At 42.6% G+C, this 17088-nt stretch overlaps 1 protein-coding gene across 4 annotated transcripts in view; it reads right to left on the bottom strand.

Moving 5' to 3' along the window:
* GNG4 (G protein subunit gamma 4) overlaps positions 1-17088 on the bottom strand; it is a 232627-nt gene that overhangs the window by 172417 nt on the left and 43122 nt on the right. For all 4 annotated transcript variants that reach the window (XM_063441243.1, XM_063441244.1, XM_063441245.1 and 1 more), the window contains exon 3: positions 13338-13445. In XM_063441243.1, coding sequence (XP_063297313.1) covers positions 13338-13436 — 99 coding nt within the window. In that variant the 5' untranslated portion in view covers positions 13437-13445. The remainder of the gene's footprint in view (positions 1-13337; positions 13446-17088) is intronic.

Below are 17088 nucleotides of genomic sequence, written 5' to 3'. Positions count from 1 at the left end.
CTCGATGTTTTTATGTACCTTGGGTAAGGTGTATAAAACGGGGGTTCTCGGATTCCGTTGTATCATAAACTCATAGAGTTCATTGGACAAAAAGTTGGCTTCCAAGCCTCTTTTCAGTATTTTTTCAAGGTGGTTCTGCAGTTGTGCCGTCGGGTCTTTCGGAATCTGTACATAAGTATGCTGATCTGATAGTTGGTGCAGTATCTCCTCTCTGTATTGTACATAGTCCATCACCACTATGCCCCCACCCTTATCAGCAGGCCTTATCACTATTTTATCATCATTAGATAGTGATCTGATTATCTCCCTGTCTCTCGTCGTGCAGTTGGAGTGTGTCTTCCGTTGTGTCTTGAAGATCATCTTAGTTTCCTTTTCTACTGATCGGAGGAATGTTTTAATTGTGGCCTGATTCGGTAGTGGATCAAACGAACTAGGAGGTTTAAATTTCATATTTTTGTCTGCTTCTATCGCTGGATGGTTTTTGAAAAAGTCCTTCAGCCGCATTGTGCGTCCAAATTTAAAAAGTTCAGTTTCCCACTGTAGCTGATTAGGACCCGAAGTTGGAACAAAAGACAATCCCATACTCAGCAACTTAAACTCATCCGGGAAAAGTTGTCTAGATGATATGTTAAATACTGGTCTTATTGTTGGGACCGTGGAGGTTTCCCTCTTGCCCCAAAAGGTTCTCCCCTTCTGGCCCCGTCTCGTGGTAAACCTCTTTCTGACGCCTGGTTCCTGTGTTGGTTCCTTGTTTGTATCCCAGGGTACTCCGTCTGTGTCCCCTCTAAAAAAGGCCCAGTTCTTGAATTTCTCGCTGAGTTTGTGTCAGATTCTGAGTTTGACTCCCCTGACGTTTTGTCAATCGTAAACTGCCTAGGTTTCCGGATGAATCTCCGTTCCCTAGCAAATCTTGGGCGGTCTTCGTGGCCACTGAGCCACCTATATACAGTGTGTTCCTTGTAGTCTGAATCTACTTTCTGTTGTTTCTCCCTTTTAAACCGTACCAGGTCACCCTTGTACTGTTTTACGTTCTCCTCTAGCTTAAGGAGAGTAGGTGCTGCTTCCACTGAAGACAATAGTATCGTCTGTCGCGTCTCCAATTCTGTGATTCTCCTACGTATTTGGATTAAGTCTTCCCTCACGTCTTCTATAATAACCAACATTAGGTCCAGAGAGCATTTGTTAAGTACGGCTATCCATTTCCTGCAGGTTTTCGGCTTCAGTCTCCCAATAGTGGGGATATTTTTAACCCTAAAGCCCCTGGGTATCTGCAGCTTTTTGTGGTATTCGGAAAGAAATAAGCCGTGTAGGTCTAAATCTGTCTCTCGTTTTTTAAGTCGAAGTAATTCGAAGTAGATCTCCCTTAAGGAAACCGTACTAGGTAGATCTGTGGTAGTTTCTGCCCATCTAATCCTGTCTGCGTCGGTGTCATTGTATTGCCATAGCTCCGCTTGTTCCGTTAAACCTCCAGCCAAGGTAAAAAAATCCTCCATGTAAACAGTGTAAAAACTAAAAATATTGATAAATGTAACTTACTCTTGGACGACCAGCTTTCCGCTAAGTTTTAAGAGTAGGTACAAAAAGCAAAAGTCAAATTATTTACAATTAACTCCAGGGTCTTAAGCCCCAAGCACAGGGTGCATGCACAACCGGTTTTTTTTTTATATATATATATATATGTATATATATATATGATCTAAGTATATATATATATATTTTTACACTTATTTTATTTTATTTTTATTTGATTTCAGCCAGCAGGGGGACTAACTGTCATTACAGTTAGTCCCCCTGCTGGCAATACAGAAGCCAGCTATCCCGGCCATGTGATTGTGAGGTCCTCACAAGGACCTCACTCTCACATGACCGGGAGGGACCGGAGGAGGAAGATCTGCCGCGGGGGGGGGCTCCCTGGGAGTCCCCCCAACGGCGATCGCCGGCGTGGGACCGCCGGCGACCGGGTAAGTAAAAAAAAAACGGAGGGCGTACATTTACGAACTGCGGCGTTTAGAGCCGCTTTGAAAAGGACGTAAATGTACGCCCTCCGGATTTAAAGGGTTAAATATATATAATTATAATTATATATATTTATATATAATATAAAATTAATATACATGTAAATACGCTAAAAAGATAATAATAAATAAAAAATATATGTGTAATTTCATTCTAACTGTATTTTAAAATTAATATATATATCTATATACATGAGTACATACGTATATATCACTATATATACCTATTTATAAATAAAAATAATTTAAAAATATTATATATATATATATATATACACAAACACGTATATATATAATAATTCTTTTTTTTTTTTATTCTTTTTTTTTGTCGTGCAGTGCATAAATATAAGCTGACAATGCCAAGCACAAATTTTGCATACAATCAATATTGTACAGGAGTCTCCCTGTGAGCCACAAGCGCTCAGTGGAGGAAGTGACCAAGGCGTGCTGGACCTTACGTAAGTTGTCAAACAGTTAGACTTCTTACATTAAGTGGGTGCCAAGGCACTCTTGGTACCATAATCAAAAAATTGTGTTAAACCATATATGAATCCCTCAAGAACAGAGAGCACCCTAGTCTATTAGCTAAATACATAGTGTAACATGGATCATTGAGGTATTAAAGATATGTAAAAGAAACAAATATACAAATGTTTGCAGTGAAACAAAGAAAGGCGGAGAAAGGGGTACCCGGGCTAAAAGTAAAACAGACCTGGTCTATTGCTCTGTGGTCCAAAGTCCTCTTTTATGATGAGAGCAACTTTTGCATCTCATTTAGAAACCAAGGACCCAGAGTCTGGAGGAAGAATGGAGAGGCACACACTGCAAGATGCTTGAAGTCCAGTGTAAAGTTTCCACAGTCTGTGTTGATTTGGGGAGCCATGTCATCTGCTGGCGTTGGTCCACTGTGCTTCAGTCCAGGGTCAACGCAGCTGTCTACCAGGAGATTTTGGAGCACTTCATGCTTTCTTCCGCAGACGAGCTTTATGGGGATGCTGACTTCATTTTCCAGCAGGACTTGGCACCTGTCCACACTGCCCAAAGCACCAAAGCCTGGTTCAATGACCGTGGGATTACTGTGCTTGATTGGCCAGCAAACTCGCCTGACCTGAACCCCATAGAGAATCTATGGGGCACTGCCAAGAGAAAGATGTGAGACATGAGACTGAACAATGCAGAAGAGCTGAGGGCCGCTACTGAAGCATCCTGGTTAACACCTCAGCAGTGCCACATGCTGATAGCTTCCATGCCACGTCGCATTGAGGCAGTTTGCTATACAATATATCAAATGTTAAATCAATTAAAGAAATAATTAAATGAAACCTCTTTTAACCCCTTAAGGACCAAACTTCTAGAATAAAAGGGAATCATGACATGTCACACATGTCATGTGTCCTTAAGGGGTTAATGTAAACTGGTGTGCATTTAAATCAGTAATAAGATGACATCTTCTAAATTTGAATAGTCAAGATCGAAAGAAAAAAGGGGAAAGATTATCTAAATTATATATAAGACTACACCAAGTGGCAAGATCCAATAAAAGAGATGTACAAAGTAGACATCAAAAAGAACTTATTGAGATACAAAGATTAATAAATCAGAAATTAATGGAAAAAACAACAATAAACCTAGAAACATTTCAAGTAAAATACTATAGTAAAGGTAAAAGGGCAGACAACTCACTTACTACTCAATTAAAGAATAAAAGGAACACTTAGTCATATTATAAAGATAGTTAAACATAATGAAACCTTTATGACACCGGAGCAAATAGACCAATGCTTTACTGTTTACTACGGTTCCTTATGTAAACATAAAAGAAACACCAGATAAATACAAAATAGCAGATTATATATGGAAATCTAATTTAAATAAAATAACAGATTCACAAAGAGAGGAATTAAACGATCCAATAACCAAACAAGAAATAGATAAGATCAGGGGCGGACTGAGAACCCTCAGGGCCCCCGGGCAAAATAAATCAAGGGCCCCCTTACAGGCCCCACCCATACTCCGCAGCAAGCGCCACCCATGTCCCGCCTCCATGCACCGCCTCCAGCCACACCCTACACAATCTTTAGACACAAGGAACAAAAGTGCAATAATCCCTTCGAGGCCCCAGTAGAGTCTACAATTGCGGGCTAATGGGCAATGGAGGGGGGGTCTTTCTAGCAGAGGCTATCTCAGTGTCCTTTAGAGAGTGTGTTAGAAAGAATTCCCTCCAGGCCCTATTAGAGACTACAATGGAGTCTAATAGGCTTGGAAGGGGGTCTTTCTAACAGAGGCCATCTCAGTGTCCCTGCTGGAAACAGTCGCCTCCAGGCCCCAGTAGAGATTACAATTGAGGGCTAATGGGCCATGGAGGGGGGAGAATTCTAGCAGAGGCTATCTCAGTGTCCTTTAGAGAGTGTGTTAGAAAGAATTTCCTCCAGGTCCCATTAGAGACTACAATGGAGTCTAATGGGGCCTGGAGGGGGGTCTCTCCAACACTCTGGTTCCTATTCACAATATAGCAACACAACATAGCTCGCTGATACCTAGGCCAAGTTGGCTCCTCTTACCTTAATTACTGTTGCTGGCTGGCAGTCTGTGGGCTTGCTAGAAGGCTGTGGGCTTACTGACTGCGGCTGGCAGGCTGTGGGCTTGCTGGCAGGCTGTGGGCTTGCTGGCTACTGCCGGCAGGCTGTGGGCTTGCTGGCTGCGGCTGGCAGGCTGTTGGCTTGCTGGCTGCGGCTGGCAGGCTGTGGCTTGCTGGCTGGCAGGCTGTGGCTTGCTGGCTGTGGGCTTGCTGGCCGGCCTGTGGGCTGGCTGGCTGGCCGGCCTGTGGGCTGGCTGGCTTGCTGGCTACTGGGGCACTTGTAGATTATTTAAAGAAATAATCCATGCACAATAACCACTACTGCTCTGTGTAGTCGTTATGGTGCCAGGAGGGCCGGGCCCCCCTTTCAGAGTAAGTAGTCAAACCGTTTAAGAACAGTTTGACAACTTACCTGGGGTCTGCTGGGATATGAGGCTGTAGTAGGGTATAGGAGCAGTGTCTTGATAAACTTGGGAATTCATTTTTCCTTCAATGATGGCAATCCGTCCAGGCCCTGACGCAGCAAAGCAGCCCCAAACCATGATGCCCCCACCACCATACTTCACAGTTGGGATGAGGTTTTGATGTTGGTGTGCTGTGCCTCTTTTTCGCCTCACATAGTGTTGTGTGTTTCTTCCAAACAACTCAACTTTGGTTTTATCTGTCCACAGAATATTTTGCCAGTACTGCTGTGGAACATCCAGGTGCTCTTGTGCAAACTGTAAACGTGCAGCAATGTTTTGTTTGGACAGCAGTGGCTTCCTCTGTGGAATCCTCCCATGAAATCCATTCTTGTTTAGTGTTTTACGTATTGTAGATTCGCTTACAGGGATGTTAGCATTTGCCAGTGACTTTTGTAAGTCTTTAGCTGACACTCTAGGATTCTTCTTTACCTCATTGAGCAGTCTGCGCCGTGGACTGATGAACAGCAAGGCTTTTGGAGATATTTTTATAACCCTTTCCAGCTTTACGCAAGTCAACAATTCTTAATCGTAGGTCTTCTGAGAGCTCTTTTGTGCGAGGCATCATTCACATCAGGCAATGCTTCTTGTGAAAAGCAAACCCAGAACTGGTGTGTGTTTTTTATAGGGCAGGGCAGCTGTAACCAACACCTCCAATCTCATCTCATTGATTGGACTCCAGTTGGCTGACATCTCACTCCAATTAGCTCTTGGAGATGTCATTAGTCTAGGGGTTCACATACTTTTTCCACCTGCACTGTGAATGTTTACATGGTGTGTTTAATAAAAACATGGCAACATTTCATTCTTTGTGTGTTATTAGTTTAAGCAGACTGTGATTGTCTATTGTTGTGACTTAGATGATGATCAGATCACATTTTATGACCAATTTGTGCAGAAATCCATAACATTCCAAAGGTTCACATACTTTTTCGTACAACTGTATATATATATATATATATATATATATATATATATATATACATATACATATACATATGTATATAATTTTTTTAAATTATTTTTATTTATATGTAGTTATATATATATATATATATATATATATATACTTATATACTTATGTATATAGATATATATATTATTTCGTTCTACATGTATTTTGATATCTATATATATATATATATATATATATTAATTTTAAAATACAGTTAGAACGAAATTACACATATATATATATTTTTTATTTATTTATATTTTATTATTTTTTTATTGTATTTTATTTTATTATATATATATATATAATGAAGAGAGAGACAAAAAGAGCGAAATCTGTCCTATAGCGCATATATATATATATACGCAATGTAAATGAACAAACAGTTAAAAGGATAAACTTTATTAAATTGAAAACGAAAACTTAACCATATATAAAGGGAAGGGGGGAGTAAGGTGCAATGCACCTAAGTGAAAACAAAATCCTAACTGGGTTAGTAGATAAAAAAAGCTGACTACAGGGTACCTCAGTGGTAACACAGTCCACCTATAGGAGTGTAAAATCGTGCTGGATACCAATATCACAAGGTGTGTCTCTAATGGGAGCAATCCACAATAAGTTGCTGCCTCAAAAAGAAGAGAGACGCGTGATAGTAGGTATCTATAGAGGGTGATACTCCTGGATCAGTGTACCAGTGGCAGCAAAAGCTACAGTGAGTCCGGATGCCACAAATTATTACAAAATGAAAATATACATAGTAACACATAAAGTAAATTGAAAAAGCAAATAATAGTAGGCAGCGGAGATACTGTAATACTAAATGGGAATACAGTGTGACTAAATGGATTAATACAGCAATGCTGTCTAAAGAGTAACTAAGTGGTAACACAGTCCACCTACAAGGGTGTATAATCACGCTCAATGCCCATATCACGGAGTTCGTTTCTAGTGGGAGCAATAGACAATAAGTTGCTGCCTCAAAAGGAAGAGATACACGTGATGATTGGCATGATTAAAGAGCGGTACTAATGAACGAGTGTACCCAAAGCAGCCAAAGCTACAGTGAATCCGGATGCCACAAATATAACAGAACTCTTACTTTATATGGTAACGCATCATAGAGCAAAAGAAGCAAGTAATCGGAGATGCTGGAATGCTAAATGAAGATGCAGTAATATACCAAGAAGGCATCAAACTGGAACCGGGTTCCCCCAAAGGACAAAAGCTAAAAGCCAGTGTACATAATAGTCTGTCCTACTCGCCCTATTAGTTACTATTAGAGTCACGCTATATCCTGACTACCTTACGTGGTATATACCTAATTCCAGGGATCAGTGTTGACCATCCAAATATACCACGCAAGACAGGATAACAATAGAAAGGAATGGTGCCTTCATGGGTACCAGGTATAGTAAAGTGGTGTAAGAGGAGGACGAGAGAAGGTATAACACTACGAACAATATAATAGTCATCTATATATATTAAGCCTTATAGTAGTAGTATGGGGGATAACCCAGGGAGTTTCCTAATTCCCATTAGAATCTATCGAATGCCCTGGTCGGCAATAGGGATCCCGTTCCAAACAGAGGGCTAACTGGCGACTATGGTAAATTTTAAGTTAGAATTGCTGTATGATAACGCAAATCAGGTAGAATATGATGATAGTCGACATAAATATAGTAGCATCTGAGGAACCGGGATAACCCAAGTAGAACGGGTAAGTATCTAACCCGGAATCGGTGTCTGTAACCGAGGTTGGATAAATGTCTCCCAACTATCTGGCCCGACGCGCATTTCGCCTGTGTACCAGGCTTCTTTCTTTCTATATATATATATATATATATATATATATAATGAAAATTATATATATATTTAATCAATATCTTTGTACGTGTATTTTGATATTAATATATATATATATATATATATATATATATAAAATTATGTATATATTAATATTAAAATACACTTATACAGTGTATGTGTATATATGTGTGTATATATACTTAGATCATATATATAATAAATATATATATATATGATCTAAGTATATATTATTTATTTTTACACTGTTTTAATGGTTTTCATTTTTTTTCAGACAGCAGGGGGAGTACCTGTCATTACAGGCACTCCCCCTGCTGGCAATGCCTTGGACGGCTATGCCGCCTATGTGATCGCGAGGTCCTCACAAGGACCTTGCGATCACATGGCCCGGGGGGGCGAAGAGGGACTCCCTGGGCTCCCATGTAAGTCCCCAAACCGCTATCGCCGGCAACCGGGTAAGTACATAAGATTGCAGGGCGTTCTATGCCACCCTGCGGCATTTAAAGCCATCAAAATAGGGACAGCATAGAACGCCCTGCGGTCTTAAGGGGTTAAAGGTATTCTCTAATATTAACACTGATTTAATGTTTTTGGATGAACTTGAAATGTTTAATTATGACATTTTTATTTTTTAATATATTGACATAATATATTTTTGATATTTCCATATGTTGAAAAATTAACAAATGTAATTAGTATCTTCTGATACCTTTTTATTTTTAATGAAATAACAGAAATGTGCAATGGCAATTCAATAATTCCCGAACCTCCCTTTCTCAAGTCGAAAATATTCCTGAGAAAGGGAGGTTCTGCCGAAAGTTTGTTATTCCCATCTGTTAGTCCAATACAAAAGGTATTACAATACACTAACACTAATATCTGCATCACTGGACTAATATGGCTACAATCCCTACTTTCTCTCTCTATAAAGGTAGGAAAAACACATTTATTTTATTTCTTATGGGATTCATATTCAACTCTAAGTTATAAGAGAATGGCACAGTCATAAAACAAAACATGGCAACCAAAAAAAAAAAATGAAATTACCCCTATTTAAAAGTCTGCATACCCTTAATGCTAAGGGTATGCAGACTTTTCAACAGGGGTCCCTTTTAGCATCAATGACGGTGCGCAGTCTTTTGTAATAGTTGTCTATGAGGCCCCTAATTCTTGCAGGTGGTATAGCTGCCTATTTGTCTTGGCAAAAGGCCTCCAGGTCATGCAAAGTCTTTGGTTGTCTTGTATTAACTGCACGTTTGAAATATTAATTAACCAGCGTGATGATAGTAAGGTAACTTTTTCTGCAGTAACCACTGGAGGGTCAACTTGGCCTTATGCTTAGAGTCATTGTCATGCTGGAAAGTCTAAGAGCATCCCATCCCTTTGTGCAGAAGAATGCAAATTGTCTGCCAGTGTTTTATAAAAACATGCTGCATTCATCTTGCCACCAATTTTCACAAGATTTCCCATGCCTGTAGAGCTCACCGCCCAAAAAAATCCATCAGTGAGCCACCACGATGATTCACAGTGGGGATGATATTTTTTTCACTATAGGCCTTCTTGACCCCTCTCCAAACATAGCGCTTGTGGGTGTGACCATAAAGCTCTATTTCGGTGTTGTCACTCCAAATTACAGTGTGGCAGAAGCTGTGAGGAGTGTCAAGGTATTGTCAGGCATATTGTAACCAGGCTCTTTTGTGGCATTGGCACAGTAAAGGTTTCTTTCTGGCGACTCGACCATGCAGCTTGTTTTTGTTCAAGTATTGTCGTATTGTGCTCCTTGAAACAACCACACGTCTATTTTTCCAGAGCAGCCTGTATTTCTCCTGAGGTTACCTGTGGGTTTTTCTTTGTATCCCGAACAATTGTGGCTGAAATCTTTCTTGGTCTACCTGACCTTGGCTTGGCATCAAGACATCCCCAAATGTTCCACTTCTTAATAAGTGATTAAACAGTACTTACTAGCATTTTCAAGGCTTTGGACATCTTTTTATATCCTTTTCTATCTTTTTAAAGTTCCATTACCTTGTTACGCAGGTCTTTTGACAGATCGTTTATGCTCCCCATGGCTCAGTATGTAGCCTGCTCAGTGCATCCATGTGAGAGATAACAAACTCATTGACTATTTATACACAGACACTAACTGCTATATAAAAAGCCACAGGTGTAGGAAATTAACCTTTAATTGCAATTTGAAACCTGTGTGTGTCACCTTGTGTGCCTGTAACAAGGCCAAACATTCAAGGGTATGTAAGCTTTTGATCAGTGCCATTTGGGTGATTTTGTTTATCATTATAATTTAAAAAGGAGTCAAACAACTATGTGACAATAAATAGCCTCATGTGATCCCAGTCATATTTTCTAAATCAATGCCAAAATTTCACAATTTCTGACAGGGTACGCAAACTTTTGAGCACAACTGTATATATAAACGCACACACTTATATGGTAAAGAGAGAATGGAATAGTGAAAACATGTTTTCTGAATTGGTAATCCACGCTTCACTATCAGGTCAACTGATGGAAGTATGTAAGTGTGACGGATGCCATAGATCTCTCATTTAACTTTCAATCACGCCAGGTTGGCTGACTGCCTGTTTAGTAGGTCTCCAACACAAAAGACCACACAACACAGAAGACACTGAAGCGCTCTCTGTATAGTGCTAGTCCCCGTTTCACAGTGCAAGTACATCTATGATGTGTAAGGTCGTCTTAATAGGAATGTCCTTTTCCTGATCCTGCATGAATGTACAAAAAACAACATCCATTAAAACGAGTTTGGTGTTGGGGAGTGTAACAGATCACCTGGCACCCCGACTGGGTACCTCCGTTGAAGGATGCTCCTAGCACTTACAGAGGGCTCCAAGCACTCCAGCCGACATCATAACCACCGTAGACTCCTTCCGAGAGCAAGACAGGAACAAGCTCTTAAAAGAGCTTAGAAGTGATTATCCAAGGGAGCATGCAGAGCATAGCAATCCCTTGTAGTGATATAGCAATTCCCCCAATAAGAGACAGGACTCTAGATTGAGGGTGAAGTAGAACTGATGTTCAATGGCAGGTAATCTGCTTTTATGCAGTGCTCCCCTGCAAGGGAGACGCCCACAGGCAATTAGACATTAACCAATCAGACAACGGTTACATCCCACAGATTCCCTCCCCTCTGCTTGGGAGGAGATAATTGAGTTTCTTACTGTATCTACTCAATTATCTCCAAGCTAAAACGTATACTTTTTTATGCATTTTTATAACTTTAAAACTATACATGCAATCTTCATAAAAATTCGAACTCAGCACACTTTACTTAAAAACATATCCAAAATTCAACCAATTCCATTCAGGGGTTAAAGAGTTAGCTGGAAGTCCTTTATGACCGACGCAAGCACATTTTCCTGCCCAAAACAGTTCCATAGATTTGGGCTGTGCGGTCGGTCAATTTCACACTGAAAAAATGACTAAGTCCCATTCGAAAGTGCGTTCGAATCTTCGAACGGGACTAAGTCTCTGTGGCTGAAAACTCGGTGCAGGAGAAGGTAAGGGTCAGCGGTGTTCGTTGAAATGTGTAGCCGATTTCAGTTCCATGGATTTGGCTACACATACTGCTGACCTTCGTTCGAATGAACAAAGATGGCCGCCGCCACGTGTTCATTTGTCGAATGGCGGCCACTTCGACTACTTCTGTATCCGAAGTACCAATTTAAAGTTGCATCACTGCTCCAAAGTAATTAAAGGGCCAGAAACAGCATTATAAAAATCCCTTATGCCCAGATACAGTTCTTAAAGGGTCAGTAATAGTATAATATAAGTCCATAAGCCCAAACTCAGTTCCTTAAAGGGCAATACATCCCAGGGCCATAGTCGCAGGGCAGGAGGCTGGCAAACAGGCCCCTCCAAAAACCAGTGGCGAGGTTACTTTTACCACAGGGAGCTTGAGTGGCATGTACGGAGCCCTGACCTCAATCCCACTAAACACCTTTGGGATGTATTGAAATACGCACTGTGAGCCAAACCTTCTCGTCCAATATCAATGCCTCTGTTGACTAAATGGTCACAAATTGAAAGAAACCACAAAAAAATATATAATCTGATGTTGATTACACAATTGTTAAAGGACCACTCTAGTGCCAGGAAAACATACTCGTTTTCCTGGCACTAGAGTACCCTGAGGGTGCCCCCACCCTCAGGGACCCCCTCCCGCCGGGCTCTGGAGAGAGGAAGGGGTTAAACTTACCTCTTTTTCCAGCGCCGGGCGGGGAGCTTTCCTCCTCCTCTCCATCTTGATCGCGACGTCATCGGCTGAATGCGCATGCGCGGCAGGAGCCGCGCTCGCATTCAGCCGGTCGCATAGGAAAGCATTTACAATGCTTTCCTATGGGCGCTTCCGTGCTCTCACTGTGATTTTCACAGTGAGAAGCACGCAAGCGCCTCTAGCGGCTGTCAATGAGACAGCCACTAGAGGATTTGGAGGCTGGATTAACCCTCATTATAAACATAGCAGTTTCTCTGAAACTGCTATGTTTATAAAAAAAAGGGTTAATCCTAGAGGTACCTGGCACCCAGACCACTTCATTAAGCTGAAGTCGTCTGGGTGCCTAGAGTGGTCCTTTAAATAAAAATTGTCAAAATGCTCCTAAGTAAATACTCTGGTGTACATGAAAGTATTCTAGTGTGTAGTAGGTTTAGATTCAGCAACTGACATTAAAGTCATTACATGTAGGAAAAAAGGGGACTACACTTCTGGTTCCCATACTGTACCAGTGATTAAGTACTGCTCCCAATAGGTACTTCGGAAAAAAGAGCTGGCGTGTCCCAAACTATATTAGCAAAATAGAAGAACATCCAGGCACTTCAAAATCTTTTTTTTTGGCGGATTTTCTGTATGTTAAGAAGTGGAAGTTTCGGCCAAGTGAGACCTTTGTCAAATCCAAGACGTGACAACGGCCTTTAACCCCTTAAAGACACATGACATGTGTGACATGTCATGATACCCTTTTATTCCAGAAGTGTGGTCCTTAAGGGGTTAAGGGACACTATAGGCACCCAGTCCACTTCAGCTCATTGAATTGGTCTGGGTGCATATTCCCGGGTCCCTTATCCCTGCAAAGCTAAATATTGCAGTTTTTTAAATAAACTGCAATAATTAGCTTTGTGGGGTAACTCCACCTCTAGCGACTTTTGGTTGCCTAACTGATGCTGGAGTTGCCTAACTCATGCTATGGTGACATCCAGCGTCACCAGAATCCCCATAGGAAAGCATTGTATAATGCTTTCCTATGGGGAAATCAGAATGCATGCGCAGAAGAGCAGAGGCAGACCCGAGAGACATCGCCACTGGACTGAGGTAAGTGACAGAAGGGGTTTTTAACTTTGTTTTCCTTGCCATATAGTTTCCCTTTAATTAGCCATTAGTCTAATTTTAAGATATTTTGATCAAAACTATGTATATATGTATCATATACACATATTTTATACATACACACTCTACACCCACACACAATACATACCTTTATCCTGTCCATACAGGCTTCCATTTTAAGTTGCTCCACTGCTTTTCTTGCTTGGGATATACTAGTTGTACTATTGTTGGACATGTTGTCTTTCATGGTATGGTCCTAAAGGAAAAAAAACAAAAATAGCAGGCATATGTTTAATAAAGAAAATATGCCAATCTTATAATTACTACACTTGTCATGTGTAAAGTTATCTTAGTTAATATAGGAACATGCAGAAAATGTAAGTTTTGTGCTTGCATACATTTTGCCGTCAATTTTATGTCAATACAGGAGGCTTAATATTTGCTTTACCTTCTTTACTGAAACCTCCAGCAGCAAAGAAATAGTTAACATAACTTTTCAGAAACAACCAATCAGAACAAAAAAACAGTAGAACAAAACTCTCAGGTAGACCATCCCACTTCCTCTTTCTTTGCTGCTGCCTCCAGGTGAGCACTTCCAAACTCAGAGTGTGTCTGCTCTGCGCAGTTTATTGCATTATTGTTAATGTATTACTATATACTGCATGTTTGCCTTACTTTCTAAGCTGTATTTAGTTAGTATGTGTGATTATTTATTCCATCAAGTTTTCGTGTGGGGCTCTTGGGCTGTGATGAGCATTCCCTAACTCAGAGAGTGTGTCTGCTCAGGGCTGTGTTTATTACTCTATTTTTCACATTGTAATGTAATATATGCTGCATTTTGCCTTGATGTCTGCTGTATTTAGTCTAGTATATTTGTTTTTTTTATCCATTATTTAGTTTTGTGTGGGGCGCTTGGGCTTGTGTGGACTACTTTGTGGGTTCTCCTCTGCTCTGGTCTCCCCTCTCTGTGCATTGCTACAGTTGCAGCACTCTGAGTCTGTCGCTCCCCTTTTCCCCCTGTCCGCTCTCCTTTGCCGCCCGTATAGATTTCAGTGCTTCACACCATATTCTTACCTGCCCGTGTCCTGTGTGCTCTCACGGTCGGCGGGCGCTTTACGCAGAGTGGCTGCATTTTGTGCAATAGGCAATGGCTGCCATTTTGTCAGAGCCATGCGACTCCCAGACAATCGCTTTGCGTCTCGGCCCTTGGGCCACACTTGCAGCGCTGCGTGGGGGTTCTACTGCCCGTGTGACTGGACCCCCTTTTTTTCCTCCTCTCTCTTGCAGGTTCTTTCTTATGTGAGGACAGCACAGATGGATTCTGTAGACATGAATGTGCTGCTCCCCCCTCATTGTTTGTTCGCTCACATCCGACCACAGATGGGCCATCCTGTCACTCATGACCATTCACAGGGTGCCGTCCGATCACTCACAGCCTGCCATCTTCTCATTCATTCACAAATATTTCCATCAGACAGAGGGTGACCCCCTCTCTATTGGGCTGCTCTGTTTTAAGCTATAGTGCTTGTTGGGTGACCCCTTCTTGCACTCTACCTTACTGACCTGTGTTTATTTTTTTCTGTTTCAGTGGAACTACTAGCCTCAGCCATTATGTGCCCAGAAGGCCTTTCATGGACTCCCTACCTAAGGCGCTTGCCACCGTCCATGGGGTTTCTCCCCCCCGCGTCCTTGGACAGGCTAAGGTGCCCCCACGCACAAGGGCAAATTATCCGCTAAATTGGCTAGACTGGGCCCCGGTGTGGCAGGACGTGCGGATGTGGACACCTTCTGGGGGCCCCCGATTGCAATGTCCTTCATTTCTACAATACTGACAACTTGTATGCCACTTGCATTGCGAAAGCACCTTTGGTTGGTCAATGTTTCCCCGGTTGATGCTCTATGTCCCCAGTCAACCCTTGCTGTCGATACTGTAAAGATACCGGATCCTTGGGGACAATCTCTCTTCAACCCACGACAAGCTCCTTAATATCAGCGACCCGCTGGCTCAGATTTTTCCCATGGCTGACGACACTGTGAATGAAGGAACACTGGTGGATGCACACCTCCTTCGTAAATGGGTCCAATGTACCATCTGCTTGTGTGGCAATGCCAATGTGGCCATCCCATGGAGCGCCACAAAGCGGCTCTTTACATACTGGACAGAAAGCTGGATTACTTGGAGGGCTGGTCGACAGCGCACTTTCGGAGTCTCTCTCCTGCTATTCCTCCCAGTTCCAGTACCGCCTACTGTTCCCTGGTGGTTCGTTCAGGGACTCATCCACCCGGGCTCAATAATTCTCAAGTAAGAGTGTTATTTGCCTTACTTACTGCTTATGGGAAGGCTGTCTCAATTTTTCAATTGCGACGACAGGCAATGCTCTGGTGGCTAGTCCGCATTCGGCAGTTTCCCTGCCTTCTATTCAGCCTCGGCTCAGTCCTATGGTGCTATATAACATTGTTGAAAACAGTCATGGCAGCTCTGAGAAACTGGGGATACGGCGTATCGTCTCTCTGGACGAAATTCTACTGATTCCCAGGTCCCTTATCCCTGCAAAGCTACTGATGACACAGGACCCCATCGTCCAGCGATGTCTAAATGCTCCTCATGTTCCTTCTGCTCCAGGATCTGTGGTTCTTAATCAATGTGGAGAAGTCCTATCTGGTGCACTTTTGGTTGGTCCGGTTTCTGAGCTTCATTGTGGATTTGACTCAGGCGGTTCTTGGTCTCACTCTCTCCAAGGTGGCCACAATCAGGAAGGATGTCAGACACTTGGTCTTCCCTCATCCTCCATTCCATCTTCCCGGGACCCATGTATTATTGGAACCTACGCCTGATGGCTCGCTATATCAGGACTTCAGCTTCCTGCAGCTTGGTTGTGGTCCCCCTTTCGGACAAGGCGCACCTGGAACTCCATTGGTGGCTTTGACACATGGGGGCCTAGAACAACAAGGAGATTTCGGCTTCCTCCGGATTTCATCCTGAATTTTTTCCTGCACTGGAAAAAGACGCCAACGATTGGCAACATGTTTCGCATGTTGGACTTCCTTTGGGGTCCGCTCCATCTAGACCTCTACATGTCTATGAGCAAACCGTTCATGGTGTCATTCCTCAGCTGACTCTCTTTTCTGTCGACGCAGCGGTGGATGTGTTCATGAGGGCGTATACGTTGCTGCCATTCTCCATGATACACAGGACTTTGCACGGCACTCAAAGCTGCTAGAGCCAAACAGTGAAACTTCAGATATCTGCTAAAATGAAAACGTGTTGAAGGACAATCCTCAATTTATGGCCGCCCCTGCGACCCGGTATGTACCCACTGGGCAAGACTCTTCTCCTGGGGGGGCCCAGGAGCCGGCCACCCCAGGGCCCCCCCGAGGCTGACCCTGCTGACCGAACTGATACCGGAACCGGATGATGATGTCATCTTCCGGCGCCGGCATCCCTACGCGGCGCAAGGGAGCTGAAGAGAAAGCACTCAGGGGAGAGTGCTCCCTCGCGCGCCCGCCTGCCTGCCTGCCTGCAGGACCGGCCGCCCAGGAGCCCAGCAGCACCACTGGACCCCAGGGAATCCCCTCAGCACTCCAAAATGTAAGGAGGCTGGGGGGGATTACATTTTAAAAAAACATGTGTGTGTGTGTGTGTGTGTGTTAGTGTGTGAGTGTTAGTGTGTGTGTGTGTTAGTGTGTGTTAGTGTTAGTGTGTCTGCTAGTGAGTGTCAGTGTGTGTGTCTGCTAGTGAGTGTCAGTGAGTGTGTTACTGTGTGTGTCTGTTACTGAATGTGTTTGATGTCTGTTAGTGAGTGTGTGTTTGTCAGTGAGAGTGTATGTTTTGTAAGTGAGTGTGTATGTATGTCTGTCACTGAGTGTGTCTCTGTCAGTAAATGTATCTGTCTGTTAGC

The sequence above is a fragment of the Pelobates fuscus genome, chromosome 2 (genome assembly GCF_036172605.1).
Source record: "Pelobates fuscus isolate aPelFus1 chromosome 2, aPelFus1.pri, whole genome shotgun sequence".
Taxonomy (NCBI): domain Eukaryota; kingdom Metazoa; phylum Chordata; class Amphibia; order Anura; family Pelobatidae; genus Pelobates; species Pelobates fuscus.
The sequence above is the reverse complement of the archived record's forward strand: the minus strand, read 5'-3'. Positions and strand labels throughout refer to the sequence as shown.